General features: G+C 25.8%; 2 protein-coding genes across 2 annotated transcripts; one reads left to right on the top strand and one right to left on the bottom strand.

Annotated features, from left to right (window-relative positions):
* Positions 1-5,122: 5,122 nt before the first annotated feature.
* LOC127291569 (ankyrin repeat and MYND domain-containing protein 2) lies at positions 5,123-11,481 on the bottom strand. The gene is made up of 3 exons (XM_051320764.1): positions 11,230-11,481; positions 9,439-9,816; positions 5,123-6,683 (listed from the first exon to the last, which is right to left on the bottom strand). The coding sequence occupies exons 1-3, from the start codon at positions 11,428-11,430 to the stop codon at positions 6,021-6,023; spliced, it is 1,242 nt and encodes a 413-aa protein (XP_051176721.1). The 5' UTR covers positions 11,431-11,481; the 3' UTR covers positions 5,123-6,020.
* Positions 11,482-12,597: 1,116 nt separating this feature from the next.
* Positions 12,598-16,923, top strand: LOC127291576 (transmembrane protein 242). The gene is made up of 2 exons (XM_051320772.1): positions 12,598-12,762; positions 16,244-16,923. The coding sequence occupies exons 1-2, from the start codon at positions 12,660-12,662 to the stop codon at positions 16,645-16,647; spliced, it is 507 nt and encodes a 168-aa protein (XP_051176729.1). The 5' UTR covers positions 12,598-12,659; the 3' UTR covers positions 16,648-16,923.
* The last annotated feature ends 279 nt before the right edge of the window (positions 16,924-17,202 follow it).

Here is a 17,202-nt window from a genome sequence, read left to right as displayed (position 1 = left end):
CCAAAAAGTCATCTGACTCAAAAATCCAAAATCATAAAAAAGTTCCCAAAAAAATTCAATTTTTCTTAGGCAGACTATTTTATTGCAATTTCTTGCACAAAATACACCTGAAAGTGTAGAAAAAAATTGACAGCCGAATCCGAGTAGAGGAAGACACCTATTACCACCAAAAAGTCATCCGACCCAAAAATCCAAAATCATAAAAAAGTTCCCAAAAAATTCAATTTTTCTTAGGCAGACTATTTTATTGCAATTTCTTGCACAAAATACACCTAAAAGTGTAGAAAAAAATTGACAGCCGAATCCGAGTGGAGGAAGACACCTATTACCACCAAAAAGTCATCCGACCCAAAAATCCAAAATCATAAAAAAGTTCCCAAAAAAATTCAATTTTTCTTAGGCAGACTATTGTATTTGCAATTTCTTGCACAAAATACACCTAACAGTGTTGAAAAAAATTGACAGCCGAATCCAAGTAGAGGAAGACACCTATTACAACCAAAAAGTCATCTGACCCAAAAATCCAAAATCATAAAAAAGTTCCCAAAAAAATTCAATTTTTCTTAGGCAGACTATTTTATTGCAATTTCTTGCACAAAATACACCTGAAAGTGTAGAAAAAAATTGACAGCCGAATCCGAGTAGAGGAAGACACCTATTACCACCAAAAAGTCATCCGACCCAAAAATCCAAAATCATAAAAAAGTTCCCAAAAAATTCAATTTTTCTTAGGCAGACTATTTTATTGCAATTTCTTGCACAAAATACACCTAAAAGTGTAGGAAAAAATTGACAGCCGAATCCGAGTAGAGGAAGACACCTGTTACCACCAAAAAGTCATCCGACCCAAAAATCCAAAATCATAAAAAAGTTCCCAAAAAAATTCAATTTTTCTTAGGCAGACTATTTTATTGCAATTTCTTGCACAAAATACTCCTAAAAGTGTAGAAAAAAATTGACAGCCGAATCCAAGTAGAGGAAGACACCTATTACAACCAAAAAGTCATCTAACCCAAAAATTCAAAATCATAAAAAAGTTTCCAAAAAAATTCAATTTTTCTTAGGCAGACTATTTTATTGCAATTTCTTGCGCAAAATACACCTAAAAGTGTTGAAAAAAATTGACAGCCGAATCCGAGTAGAGGAAGACACCTATTACCACCAAAAAGTCATCCGACCCAAAAGTCCAAAATCATAAAAAAGTTCCCAAAAAAATTCCATTTTTCTTAGGCAGACTATTTTATTGCAATTTCTTGCACAAAATACACCTAAAAGTGTAGGAAAAAATTGACAGCCGAATCCGAGTAGAGGAAGACACCTATTACCACCAAAAAGTCATCCGACCCAAAAATCCAAAATCACAAAAAAGTTCCCAAAAAATTCAATTTTTCTTAGGCAGACTATTTTATTGCAATTTCTTGCACAAAATACACCTAACAGTGTTGAAAAAAATTGACAGCCGAATCCAAGTAGAGGAAGACACCTATTACAACCAAAAAGTCATCTGACCCAAAAATCCAAAATCATAAAAAAGTTCCCAAAAAAATTCAATTTTTCTTAGGCAGACTATTTTATTGCAATTTCTTGCACAAAATACACCTGAAAGTGTAGAAAAAAATTGATAGCCGAATCCGAGTAGAGGAAGACACCTATTACCACCAAAAAGTCATCCGACCCAAAAATCCAAAATCATAAAAAAGTTCCCAAAAAAATTCAATTTTTCTTAGGCAGACTATTTTATTGCAATTTCTTGCACAAAATACACCTAAAAGTGTAGGAAAAAATTGACAGCCGAATCCGAGTAGAGGAAGACACCTATTACAACCAAAAAGTCATCCGACCCAAAAATCCAAAATCATAAAAAAGTTCCCAAAAAAATTCAATTTTTCTTAGGCAGACTATTTTATTGCAATTTCTTGCACAAAATACACCTGAAAGTGTTGAAAAAATTTGACAGCCGAATCCAAGTAGAGGAAGACACCTATTACAACCAAAAAGTTATCTGACCCAAAAATCCAAAATCATAAAAAAGTTCCCAAAAAAATTCAATTTTTCTTAGGCAGACTATTTTATTGCAATTTCTTGCACAAAATACACCTGAAAGTGTAGAAAAAAATTGATAGCCGAATCCGAGTAGAGGAAGACACCTATTACCACCAAAAAGTCATCCGACCCAAAAATCCAAAATCATAAAAAAGTTCCCAAAAAAATTCAATTTTTCTTAGGCAGACTATTGTATTTGCAATTTCTTGCACAAAATACACCTAACAGTGTTGAAAAAAATTGACAGCCGAATCCAAGTAGAGGAAGACACCTATTACAACCAAAAAGTCATCTGACCCAAAAATCCAAAATCATAAAAAAGTTCCCAAAAAAATTCAATTTTTCTTAGGCAGACTATTTTATTGCAATTTCTTGCACAAAATACACCTAAAAGTGTAGGAAAAAATTGACAGCCGAATCCGAGTCGAGGAAGACACCTGTTACCACCAAAAAGTCATCCGACCCAAAAATCCAAAATCATAAAAAAGTTCCCAAAAAAATTCAATTTTTCTTAGGCAGACTATTTTATTGTAATTTCTTTCACAAAATACTCCTAAAAGTGTAGAAAAAAATTGACAGCCGAATCCGAGTAGAGGAAGACACCTATTACCACCAAAAAGTCATCCGACCCAAAAATCCAAAATCATAAAAAAGTTCCCAAAAAAATTCAATTTTTCTTAGGCAGACTATTTTATTGCAATTTCTTGCACAAAATACTCCTAAAAGTGTAGAAAAAATTTGACAGCCGAATCCAAGTAGAGGAAGACACCTATTACAACCAAAAAGTCATCTAACCCAAAAATTCAAAATCATAAAAAAGTTTCCAAAAAAATTCAATTTTTCTTAGGCAGACTATTTTATTGCAATTTCTTGCACAAAATACACCTGGAAGTGTAGAAAAAAATTGACAGCCGAATCCGAGCAGAGGAAGACACCTATTACAACCAAAAAGTCATCTGACTCAAAAATCCAAAATCATAAAAAAGTTCCCAAAAAAATTCAATTTTTCTTAGGCAGACTATTTTATTGCAATTTCTTGCACAAAATACACCTGAAAGTGTAGAAAAAAATTGACAGCCGAATCCGAGTAGAGGAAGACACCTATTACCACCAAAAAGTCATCCGACCCAAAAATCCAAAATCATAAAAAAGTTCCCAAAAAAATTCAATTTTTCTTAGGCAGACTATTTTATTGCAATTTCTTGCACAAAATACACCTAAAAGTGTAGAAAAAAATTGACAGCCGAATCCGAGTGGAGGAAGACACCTATTACCACCAAAAAGTCATCCGACCCAAAAATCCAAAATCATAAAAAAGTTCCCAAAAAAATTCAATTTTTCTTAGGCAGACTATTGTATTTGCAATTTCTTGCACAAAATACACCTAACAGTGTTGAAAAAAATTGACAGCCGAATCCAAGTAGAGGAAGACACCTATTACAACCAAAAAGTCATCTGACCCAAAAATCCAAAATCATAAAAAAGTTCCCAAAAAAATTCAATTTTTCTTAGGCAGACTATTTTATTGCAATTTCTTGCACAAAATACACCTGAAAGTGTAGAAAAAAATTGACAGCCGAATCCGAGTAGAGGAAGACACCTATTACCACCAAAAAGTCATCCGACCCAAAAATCCAAAATCATAAAAAAGTTCCCAAAAAAATTCAATTTTTCTTAGGCAGACGATTTTAATGCAAATTCTTGCACTCTTCTCTTCTCACCTTCTTCCTCATTGTGGAGGGAGATAGGGGAGAGTGAGCGAGAGAGGAGCAGAAATAGTGCGCAGGAGAGAGAGTTTGTGTGAGGGGGAGGGAGACAGTGTGTGCTACTGAGAGAGCGTGAGAGAGAATGAGAGTGAGGGAGAATTTTCAACCCGGACAAAAACCCACAGTCGTGAGGAATCGAACCCACGACCCTACTATGTACTAGAAACCCAGTAGAGAAGCCTAACGGCTGTCCCACGTAAATTTTTGAAATTTTAAATTCCCATTTAAAGTGAAAGACAGAATTTTCTTGGAAAAATAATTATGACTTGAAAAGACATAATTTTTATAGATAAATAGGTACAACTATTTTAAAAATTAATATTTACAGCTAATAATTAAAAACGAAACGTATTTTTCCATGTAGAATTAATTTTTAAAAAAAATTAGTGGTTTGCTTCTTTATTGGATTTTCAATAAAGGTCCTCTCTTTCGTTCTGTCTCACGCTGTTTCTACGTAGCGCATGCTATCGCTCTCCCTCTCACGCACACACCCCCTCTCTCTCTCTCCTCTTACCTCCTTCCTCATTGAGAATGGTGTTAGGGGAAAGAGAGCGATAGAGAAGCATATATACTGCGCAGTAGGGAGAGTGTGTCTTGGGTATACTCTAAAAACATGGATTTCGTTGAATTTTTTTTTTTTTTAATGTAAAAAAAGTCACATTTTATTAAAATAAATCGAAATAATCGTGTAATCGGAGTTGAAGAATTAAAATGAAAAAAAAATGACACAAATTTTTTAAATGTTTGCACAGAAGATAATATATTTTTATTGAAAAAGAGAGAATACATTGTGGGATAAAAATGTGAACTCAATTCTAAAAGAAAAAGAAAAAAGAACGTTTTTAAATATATATGCGTTTGGTATTTTTTCTTTTTCTTTTTTCTTAAGTACGCCTTAATGAACGCATTAAAAGGTCGAAAGGAACATATATTTTTCACGCACACACATACACACGTATACACACACACACACACCTACAGTAACTTTACAAAACAATAATCCAATGGTAAGTCGATGTAAATAAAAAAAAAAAGGAAAATTACACTCTCGCACTAGACAAAAAAAACGAAGAAAATTTAGTTTTTTTTTAGACAAATACCAACAAGTATTTACCCTCACTATAAGAACAAACGTCAGAATAATAAATTCAGGAGACGAATTATAGAAGAGCACCGAAGACTAGAGAGAGACTGTGTAAATAAATGCACTTTTTTCCATTGTTTCCACAATTGAGATCCATATCTCTACGAGATTGGTTATTGAGATCAAAAAAGAATGTGAGAAAAATAAAAAAAAACATAATTCATTGTCACTTTTTAAAAATTCAATATTGATTTAAAATAAAAAAAAAAAAAACAATTCTCTAATCAATGAATTTTCATTTTAAATTTGTCAATTGGCTACTAAATTCGAAAAAAAAAATATTTTCCTAAATGAATACAATTATCAAGATTAAGAAATTCATTATTTCTATACAGAAATTACTCAATTCTCTAATTTTTGGAAGCTCGAATATTTTTTTTTTTTTAGACCAAAGTTTTACAAAACCCTCTTCTTTTTTCCCTAACGAGTCAATTATTTCTTTTAGATGAATAAAAATTAAAGCTTCTTCAGACTTCGGTCTTTTTTTTACAGAATTCAGACTCTTTTTCTACGTGTTGTTTTCAATTTTCGGGACAAGAAGAAAAAAAAAACTTTTCCTCTATATTTACATTGAGAAAAAAAGGGACGAATGAATAAGTTATAAAAATCAAATTATTAGCATTTTCATTTAATCGCATTTCATTAGATATAAATTTCATTGGACCGAATTTTTATTTCTTCGAATTATTATTTATAGTAAAATTTTCATTAAACCGATTTTCTCTGTTACAACATTTTTCAAATAACCAAAAATTTAATCCACATAATTTTTATTACTTCGAATTTAGAATTTTTAATTGCTGAAATTTTTTATTTGAAAAATCATGCCGATGTCAATCAAATAAAAATTCGAAGAAATAAAAAAACTGTAAAGTAAATTTTCGATTATTGAAAAGTTCTCTAATATAAAAAATTGGTTTAATGAAAATTCTGCAAAATAATAATAAAAATTCGGCTTAATGAAAATTATATCTAATAAAATTCTACTTAAATTATAATTCTGATTTTTGAAACTTATTCGAAGCGTCCTTCCCCCCCCCCCCAAGAAAAAAAGTCAAATTCCTCTCTTAATTAACGGTCAAATTCTGTAACCTTGAGCTGACGGCATTTGCAATTTGTTCCTTATTCTCTTGACTTAATTTTGTGCCCGAATTAGTTGATGTTTCAAGACGTGCGCAAGCTTTTTTATGCATAAACCAATGAAGTCGTTGACATTCACGATCGCAATATTGCACGGCTTTACATTTACTGCATTTTTTCGTAACTTTTTCCTCGCCACATGTGACGCAAATTTGTGCCTGATCCATAAATCCACGTTGGCCATTAATTGCCGCTGAGACAACGGAAACTGCCGAAGGTGGATCGGTACCAGCGAGTGTTGCTACCATTTGATGAAAAATTGTACTCTCCCTAAAGGGAAATTCTCTAACGGCTTCGCGTAAAAATGCCTCTTGATATTCTGGTATACCGTCAGTTTTATTGCACTTGAGAAAACGTCGTACGAGAGCCTCGACGGGATCCGATTTTTTTTCCTCACCACCGCCGCCTTCATCGTTGCATTTTTCTTTTTCAGTCGCGGTTTGAGCTTTCATTGCTTTCTGTCGATTTTGACTTTTTATCACTTCCGCCACTACAAAACTCAAATAATGATATTTGAAAGCAATTACTTCATTTGTTTCTGCACCGCGTGTCATTTCACGATGGCGCATCACTTCCAATACCTTTTGAATCTGAAATTAATTTTTTATTTCTCTTTTTCTATTTCGGCATCATTTTTATAAAGTATTTATAGAAACAAGAAGTTCGTGTTGATAAATTTAATCTTCCGAGATTAAAATCTTCCGAGACAAAATTTGAGGCGCATGATTGTCCCATAGAAATCATTAATTAAAATTTTTATTTTAAAGAATTTTATTAGAAAAAATTATTTTTTAGACGAATTTTCAAATTTTAAATTAGCCATTTGACAGAATTTCTTTCTTTCTTTTTTTTTACTAATTTTTACCAAACAAAATTTTTAGCTTCCAAATTTTTTGTTTGGCTGAATTTTTATTTTACAGTCATTTTCTTTACATGACTTTTTATATAAATAAATTTTAATTTAAGCAAATTTTAATTTAACAGAATTCTCATTTAATCGAATTGTATGAAATTCAAAATTTAAAATGAGAAAAATTCCAATTCACTGAATTTCAAAATTTGACCAAATTTTTATTTATACGAATTATTAATTGATAGAATTTTTAAAACACCCAATTTTCATTTGTTCGAAATTATTAATGTCCAAACAAACAATTAAGAAAATGATTGCGGCGCAATTTTTAAAATTAACCAATTAGAAATTTTCAAGAAATAATTAATTTTTGAGCCAACCAAATATAACCAGGGTGCTTTGAATATATACCTATATATATATATATATATATATATATATATATATATCTTTAAGTATTATAAAAATACCTACAGACTAAAAGCTTTAATTTTTTGTCGAATTTCGAGCTTTTCGACATATATGACTAGATTTTTGAGCCAAAAAATAACCACACGGAGAGACCGCCGGTTAGAAAAATTACTAAAAAAATTTACAAGTAGCGGAAATAAGGTTACATTGTCAAACATTGCTGTAGGAAATCGAAAATTCTACTAGCAGCATACTTAATAAAACTGTAGACTATAGTAATTTCTATTCCAATTTGTGTGCAATTTTACTATAGTATACAGGTTTTATTAAGTATGCTGCTAATAGAATTTTCGATTTCCTACAGCAATATATGACAAAGTAACCTTATTTCCGCTACTTGTAAATCTTTTTAGTAATTTTTCCAACCGGCGGTCTCTCCGTGCAGGGTGCTTTGAATATATATATATATATATATATATATATATATATATATATATATATATATTCTAATTAAGAGTTTTAATTTTATTTTTTGTCAATTTTTTATCGAAAAAGAAATAACCAGGGTGCTTTGAATATATATATCTTCAACCAAAGAATTTCATTTTCTTTATTGTTGAGTTTTGAGCATTTCGACATGCGTAGCTCAATTTTTGAGCCAAAAAGAAATAACCAGAGTGCTTTGAATATATATCTTCAAGTATTATAAAAATATCTATAGACTAAAAGCTTTTATTTTTTTGTCGAATTTTGAGCGTTTCGACATATATAACTCGATTTTTGAGCCAAGCAAATATAACCAGGGTGCTTTGAATATATATACTTTTAGGTATTATAAAAATACCTACAGACTAAAAGCTTTTATTTTTTTGTCGAATTTTGAGCGTTTCGACATATATAACTCGATTTTTGAGCCAAGCAAATATAACCAGGGTGCTTTCAATATATATACTTTTAGGTATTATAAAAATAGCTACAAACTAATAACTTTTATTTTTTGTCGAATTTTGAGACAAAAAGTAATAACCAGGGTGCTCTGAATATATATCTCTTTAAAATAGAAGCTTTTATTTTATTTTTTGTCGAATATTGAGCCAAAAAGTAATAACAAGGGTGCTCTGAATATATATCTCTTTAAAATAAAAGCTTTTATTTTATTTTTTGTCGAATATTGAGCGTTTCGACATATATAACTGGATTTTTGAGCTAAAAAGTAATAACCAGGGTGCTTTGAATATATATATCTTCAACCAAAGAATTTCATTTTCTTTATTGTCGAGTTTTGAGAATTTCGATATACGTAGCTCAATTTTTGAACCAACAAGAAGGAAACCAGAGTGCTTTGAATATATATCTTTAAGTATTATAAAAATACCTACAGACTAAAAGCTTTTATTTTTTTGTCGAATTTTGAGCGTTTCGACATATATAACTTGATTTTTGAGCCAAGCAAATATAACCAGGGTGCTTTGAATATATATACTTTTAGGTATTATAAAAATACCTACAAACTAAAAGCTTTTATTTTTTGTCGAATTTTGAGACAATGAGTAATAACCAGGGTGCTCTGAATATATATCTTCAAAATAAATCTTTTATTTTGTTTTTTGTTGAGTTTTGAGCATTTCGATATGCACAGCTCAATTTTTGATCCAAATAAATATAACCAGAGTGCTTTGAATATATATATATATATATATCTTTAGGTATCATAAAAATACCTACAGAGTAAAAGCTTTTTTTATTTTTTGTCGAATTTTGAGCGTTTCGAAATATATAACTCGATTTTTGAGCCAAATAGTAATAACCAGGGTGCTCTGAATATATATCTTCAAAATAAAAGCTTTTTTTAAAATTTTTTGTCGAGTTTTAAGAATTTTGACATGTACAGCTCAATTTTTGAGCGAAAAAAATAATAACCAAGATGCTTTGAATATATACATATATCTTCAAATTAAAAGTTTTTATTTTATTTCTTGTCGATTTTTGAGCATTTTGAATTCATGCGCCTCCAAAAATTTTGTCTGGAAGAAAAAAGAAAAGGAAAACAAAATTTTTTTTTTTTGTAGATTGATTTATACCTTTTCTAGATTTTCCAAAAGACCAGGACAACGTTGAAGATTCATTGCAACACGTACGGGATGAACGTTGATTTGCATAATAAATTTGTGAAATGAATCGGCAAGATGTGGAGGTAATAGTGGCTCGGTTTGTAGGCCCTGTGGTTTAATGTAATAATCGATATCAGCCTTTGGGATGAAATTATTAATTGTTGAGACACAGTTGTGATTGCCAACGAAAGCGGCCATTTGAGCAGCAGTACGACCAACACTATTGGTCGCTGATATTCGCGCACCATGAGACAACAATAGATGACATAAATCTGAATTCCCGCTCAATGCAGCAAAATGTAAGGCTGTGTATTCGTGTTCATGTTGACAAGAATTTACATCAACCCCCTGAAATTTTCATATTTTTTTTTTTTATTCAATTTTTTTAAATGTAATTAAAACCTCCAGGTGTTAAAAAAAAAAATGAAACAGAAATCCTATTTTCTTAACGAGAATTATTAATCAACAGGATTGCCACAAAATTTTCATTATAATTTTTCCTATTTTTCAAATTTTTAATTAAAAATCTTTTAAAAATTTAATCATTAAAAAAAAATTTAACTGCTAACCATCAAAAATTTAATTAATTAAAAATAAAAATTGATTTTAATTTAAAAAATATAAAATAAAATTTATTTGTTTAATAATAATTTATAAAAAAAATTCTTTATTCTATAAAAAAAAAATCTTTTTTAAATTAAATTAATTATTTTTTTTTTATTCGAATTTTTATCTACCCTCTCTTTCTATTATTTTTCCTGTTTACATTTTCATTTTAAATTCTCTTTTCATTATTTCCAAAAATTCTATTTCATTAATTTTAAATTCAATTCTTAATATTAATTTATATATTTAATATTTTATTTATTTATAATTTTCCAAATAATTTATAATCATTTTAAATTTTTGACTATTCAAATACCATTTCACAAATTATTGGCAAACATTTTTAATTAAAAATTCCCCTAAAACTCAGTTATTGTTAAAAATTTGTAAAAAAAAAAATATCTTCAATTAAAATTTACAAAAATTTATTTAATTTTTATCTAAAATTTTTCGCCAAATTAATAAGTTTTAATAAATTTTCAAAATTTTACAAAAATTTAATTATTTAAAACAAAATATTAATGAAAAATTTTCTAAAATTAAAAAAAAAAAAATTCCAGGAATTCATTTTTTTGATTTGAATTTTTCCTCTTAATTTTGAATTTTAACCGTTTTTCTTAAACTGAGATTTTTTATATATTTTTTTTTTCTTCTAAAATTCGAATAATTCAAGGTTTTGTTTTAAAATTCAAAGTTAAATATCAAAAAAAAAAAATCAAGAACTTGTGACAACCCTGTTAAAAATTTAACGATAATTAAAATAAATCTAATTTCAAAAAAAAAAAAAAAAAAAATGGATGGAAAAAATAATTTATTACGAAAAAAATGAGCACATAACCTAAAAATCAATACGTTTATACAATATACTTAATTTTTTTTCGAAAAAAAAATTTTCCATTTGTTTCTTTTCAAAAAACTAATATTAATGTGTTAAATTAATACTTGTTCAATAATTATAAACAACTTGTAATTTATTACAAAAAGTAAAAGAAAGTTATAAATAATATATAACAAAAAAAAAAAGACTCCCGAAATAAATGAATAAACGAGAAATTATTAACACTAGTGAAAAAAATATGTATATTCATTCATAAATAAATAAAAATAAAAAAATATATATATTTTTCGTAAAACAATAAGACAAACATAACCTACTTGATCGAGAAGCATCTGCGCAATTTCCTTGTTACCCTTGTAACATGCATGTTGCAATAAACTCATTCCATTTTTATCAACAAAATCCAATTTTGTTTCACATGTTGACAATAGTGTTTTAAGTTCATCAACTTCATTTTTCGTTATTTTTTCATAAATTTCTTTCTGTTGGTCAGTCAATCCCTCCATAGCAGGCGACATTTTTTATTGTACTAAAAAAAAAAAAAAATAAAGAGATGGCAAACTTGAACCGAGAGAGACACGAATTTGCTTCTCTCTCGATCGATTTTTTAATTCGTTGCATAGTTCATAATGTTACGTCATTGGCTAAGGGTCAACGCACAAGTGTGACAGTCGTTAGAAAAGGATAGAGAAATATTTTTTGTCCTTTTCCATCTCGCAATTCAAATTCAGTGATATACCTTAAAGGTCAACGCACAATAGATTCGCGAAAATAGTTCGCGAACGAGATGCATGAGATAGAAAAGGATACGAATATATCTCTGTCCTTTTCTAACTCATGTTTCACGTTCACGAACCTCTTCCGCGAAGCTATTCTGCTTAGGCCTTAATAGTATTAAAACATTTGAAATATGACACTTTTTTTGGCAATTAGGGTGAAATCACATCAAGGCATAAAGGCCAATGCACAATTGTTTCGCGAACGTGTTAAGGTGCTTTTATACCTCAAATTTCGATCAGATGAACATTATTTCTGGAACGTGAAAATGCGTGAAAAGTCATTTTCACGGCGGGTATTTTTGAATTGTTTTAAACAAAAAATGTTTTTTTTTTAAGAAATATAATATTAAATAATTGTTTTAATATGTAAGAATACTTTAAAATAGTGATAGAAAGATGATTTGATTGAAAAATTTAGCTAATTTTGCTTTTAAACGTTTTCTGCTACAAGAAAGTGTAAAATGACGATGTTTGTGAAATGGTTTGTACAGTGCTTCTTCCTTGTGAGCAAACAAAACTTTGAGAGACACTCACACTCATTTTACACTTTCTTGTAGCAGAAAACGTTTTATAGCAAAATTAGCTAAATTTTTCAATCAAATCATCTTTCTATTACTATTTTAAAGTGTTCTTACATATTTAACTAAATATTTAATATTATATTTCTTAAAAAAAAATATTTTTTGTTTAAAACAATTCAAAAATACCCGCCGTGAAAATGACTTTTCACGCATTTTCACGTTCCAGAAATAATGTTCATCTGATCGAAATTTGAGATATAAAAGCACCTTTACATGGGTCAAAAAAAAGACAGACATTTATTTTTGTAATGTGATACAAGCTTAATTGTAATTTGTCCATATTTTCCCATCCCTGGAAACAAAAGGTAAATCACGGTAAATATTTTACGTATCTATAAAAACCTCGTGCTTATAGTTAACTACGTAACTTTGAAAAACATTAAAAAAATGTCCTCGGAATCCAACGTTTTACTTCCTATTAATCCAGATATACAAACAGTAGATAAATTATCAAATAAAGATGCCACGAAAAAGAAGGAAAGATTTAAAGGTGAATTTTTGTTATTACATTCATTTAATTTTTAAATTAAATATCAATTTTTCTTTCACAATGAATCCTAACCTATTTTTTTTTTTTTTGTACAATATTAACATTTTTAAATTCCAACTTTTAATTCTAAATAATATACATTAATATGAAAAAAATTTCACAATTTAAAGGCCTTTGATTATACGACTTTTTTTTCGAAAAAACAATTTTTTTCAACATTAACAGACCGACTTTTTTTAAACAGTTTTTTTTTACAAAATTTTTAAACAAAATACATATTTTTTTAGTATAAAATACTGATCTTCTTTATTTCCAATTATTTAACGAATTTTTAACTAAAATTTTTCTCTATATTAATTATTTTTAATAACTTTTAATGAAATTCTTCAACAAATTCAATTATTTGAAATTATTTTTAAATTAAAAATTTTATGAAATTTAAGAGTTTACAATTTAAAAAAAAACATCCAAATAAAATTACCAAAAATTTCATTTTAAAACCTTTTAAAATTTAATTATTTTTAAAATTTTTCATCTAAAACTTTTTTAAATTTAATTATTTCTAAAAATTTAACTATTTCTTTTCCAAAATTAAATTATTTTCAATATTTTTTTTTTTTTTTTTAATTTATTTATTTCTAAAAATTTAACTGTTTATCTTCTAAAATTTAATTATTTTTAATAATTTTTAAAAAATTCAATTATTTTATATGATTTTTTATAATATTCTTTTAAAAAATTCAATTATTTAAAAGAATTTTTCAAATTAAAAACATTTTAATTTAATTTTTGTCTGTAATTTTTAATTTCTAATAAATTCTTCACCAAAAATTTCAATTAAAAATCACTTGAAGTTCAATTAATTTCAAAAATTTGAATTGTAAATCTTTAAAAATTCAATTACTTTAAAAATTTGCTGTAAAATTATTTGATAAATTATTTTCAATTCTGTAAAATTTAATTATTGTCTAAAATTTTTAAAAATTTTCTTTTAAATTTAATATATTTCGTAAAATGTTAGCTGTAATTCTTCCAAATTAAATTAATTCTTAATGATTTTTATAATATTCTTTAAAAATTTAATTATATGAAAGCATTTTTCAATTAAAAAAAAAATTTTTTAATTAAATTATTTCTAAAAATTTAAACTGTAACTTTTTTCCAAAATTCAATTTTTTTTAATAGTATTATAAATATTTCTTTAAAAATTCAAAGAAAAACACTAAAAATGAATTCTTAGAAATTAAAAAAAAATACAGCTGATAAAATTAAATTTAAAAAATTGATACTTTCTCATTTATGATGAGAACTTAAAAATTTTATGATATTTAATAATTTGAAAATTTTTTTTTTAAAGCGTGAATTAAAATTACCAAAAATTTCAATTAAAAATCACTTAAAGTTTAATTATTATTAAAAATTTTAATTTACATCCTTCTAAAATTGTTTATTAAAAACTTTTTGATATTTAATAATTTCAATTATAACTATTCTATATTTCAATTATCTTTAATGATTTTTATAATATTCTTCGAAAATTCAATTATCTGAAAAAATTTTTTAATCAACAAATTTTTAATTTTTATCTGTAATTTCTAATAAATTCTTCAACAAAATAAATCATCAAAGATTTTTTTATCAAAATCAGTCAAATTCCATTATTTTCAAAAAATTAAATTCAAATTCACAATGAAATTATTTTCAAAAAATTTCATTCAAAATTTTGAAAATAATTGAAATTAAATTTCAATTGAAATATTGAAAAATAATTAAATTTTAGTTGATTTTGAATTGTAAATTTTAAAAAAAATTCAATTTCAATTAAAATTTTTCAAAATAATTGAATTTTAGTTGATTTTGAATTAAAATTTTTGTAACATAATTGAATTTTAATTGATTTTATATTGAAATGTTGGATAATAATTGAATTTTAGTTGATTTTGAACCGAAAAATTTGAAAATAATTTAATTTTAATTGATTTTGAATTGAAATATTAGAAAAAAATTAAATTTTATTTAATTTTAAATTCAAATTTTGAATATAATTGAATTGTGAATTGAAATTTTGGAAAAAAATAAATTTTAGTTGATTTTGAATTAAAAATTTTGTAAAATAATTGAATTTTATTTGATTTTGAATTGAAATATTGGATAATAATATAATTTTAGTTGATTTTGAATTGAAATATTAGAAAATAATTGAATTTTAGTTTATTTTGAACAAAAAAATTTAAAAATAATTTAATTTTAATTGATTTTGAATTGAAAATCTTGAAAATAATTGAATTTTATTTGATTTTGAATTGAAAATTTTAAGAATAATTGAATTTCAATTGATTTTGAATTGAAATATTGGAAAATAATTGAATTTTAGTTGATTTTGAATTAAAATTTTGTAAAATAATCGAATTTTTTAGATTTTTAATTGAAATTTTGAATTTAATTGAATTTTAATTAATATTTTGAAAAAGAATTGAATTTTAGTTTATTTTGAATTGAAAATTTTGAAAATAATTGAATTTTAATTGATTTTGAATTGAAATTTTGGAAAATAATTTAATTTTAGTTGATTTTAAATTGTAAATTTTGTAAAATAATCGAATTTTTTAGATTTTTAATTGAAATTTTGAATTTAATTGAATTTTAATTAATATTTTGAAAAAGAATTGAATTTTAGTTTATTTTGAATTGAAAATTTTGAAAATAATTGAATTTCAATTGATTTTGAATTGAAATTTTGGAAAATAATTGATTTTTAGTTGATTTTAAATTGAAAATTTTGTAAATAATTGAATTTTTTAGATTTTTAATTGAAATTTTGAATTTAATTGAATTTTAATTAATATTTTGAAAAAGAATTGAGTTTTAGTTTTTTTTGAATTGAAAATTTTGAAAATAATTGAATTTCAATTGATTTTGAATTGAAATTTTGGAAAATAATTGATTTTTAGTTGATTTTAAATTGAAAATTTTGTAAATAATTGAATTTTAAATAAAATTAAATTAATTTTCATAAAAAGTTTAATTGAAAAATTGTTTAAAATAATTGAATTTGTGAAGAATTTCATTAAAATTATTATTAAAAATAATTAATTTAGTGAAGAATTTTATTTAAAAATTTGTTAAATAATTGAAATAAAGAATATCTGACAAAAATCTGCATTGTGTACTGAAAAAATGTATTAAATACTAAATGTATGTAAAAATTTTTTTAAAAAAATGTAAAAAAAAAAGTCGAAAAAATCGTATTTTATTAAAATAAGTCGAAAAAAGTCGTATAATTCAAGGCCTGCATAATTTTAATTATATAAATTATTATTATTATTATTTATAATATAAATTATTATTATTATAATTTATAATATAAAATATTCTCATAACCGAGCAAATAATTATTTTTTTTCAAACTAAAAATGAATTTATTTTTCCCAAAAACAAAAAAAAAAAAAAAAAACAAAAAAAAAACCAAAAACAACAAAAGCTGTTGCCTTTGTGAGTGCAATCACTGGGTTTTCCTTCTTGATTGGTTTTGGAAGTACATTAGCCGTTGTTCGTAAACAAGATCCAAAATATTTCCAAGACGGAGTTGTTGGTGTTAAAGGTCTTCACGATAGTGGTGCATCACTTGCATTTCGTGCATTAGGCTGGGGAACATTTTATGCATTTACCGGTTGTGGATTATTATTTTATGGTATTTGGAAATTATCAGGCGCAAAAAATGCTGAGGAATTTCGTTATAAAATGGGTTCAATATTGCCAAGAATACCAAAAAATGATCCACCACAAAGTCGAACTGAATTTGATGGACTCACCGATTTATTAAAATACATATCTGAAGATTGGGGAACGGAAAATGATCCAGCAAGGAAAAAATCGCCAGATTAGAACAAAAAAAAGATTCTCTTTTTTTTTCCTCCGAAAAACTCTTGTGAAAAATAAATAATAATAATAGTTTGCAATGAAAAAAAAAAAAAAAAAAAAAAAAACATTTTTCCCTGTGATAAGAAATGAACAATATTGTAAATGGTTTTCTTATTTAACGCGTGTGTTCTGTATCATATTTTTTTTTTCTTTACGGAAAAATAGTTTTTCGTTTTGTAAAAAAAAAAAAAAAAATTTTCCAATTTTCTCATGTGAATTAAAAATTTTCATATTATTTCACGAGCGTAAAAAAACTTATTTAAATTATAGATAAATAATAAATAATTATGTAATTGTTATATAATTTATTTATTTAAATTTAGGTGAAAAAATTTTTTTTTTTTGTTTTGAATAATGAGAAATATTTGCGTTATGTATTTGCTCTTTTTCATAGAAAACGATATTTGAGTGTTTACAAACGCATAATTTATATGTTCAGTTAAAACGTTTCTTTTATAGTCATATGACGTCTATTGATTCTTTTTTTTTGTTTTAGATATTTTAATTGTAAATTTAGGC

Source organism: Leptopilina boulardi, unplaced genomic scaffold (assembly GCF_019393585.1).
Source record: "Leptopilina boulardi isolate dan_hultmark-lab unplaced genomic scaffold, ZJU_Lbou_2.1 LbouV2_144, whole genome shotgun sequence".
Taxonomy (NCBI): Eukaryota; Metazoa; Arthropoda; class Insecta; order Hymenoptera; family Figitidae; genus Leptopilina; species Leptopilina boulardi.
Note: the sequence above shows the minus strand (reverse complement) of the source record. Positions and strands in the feature narration are given on the sequence as shown.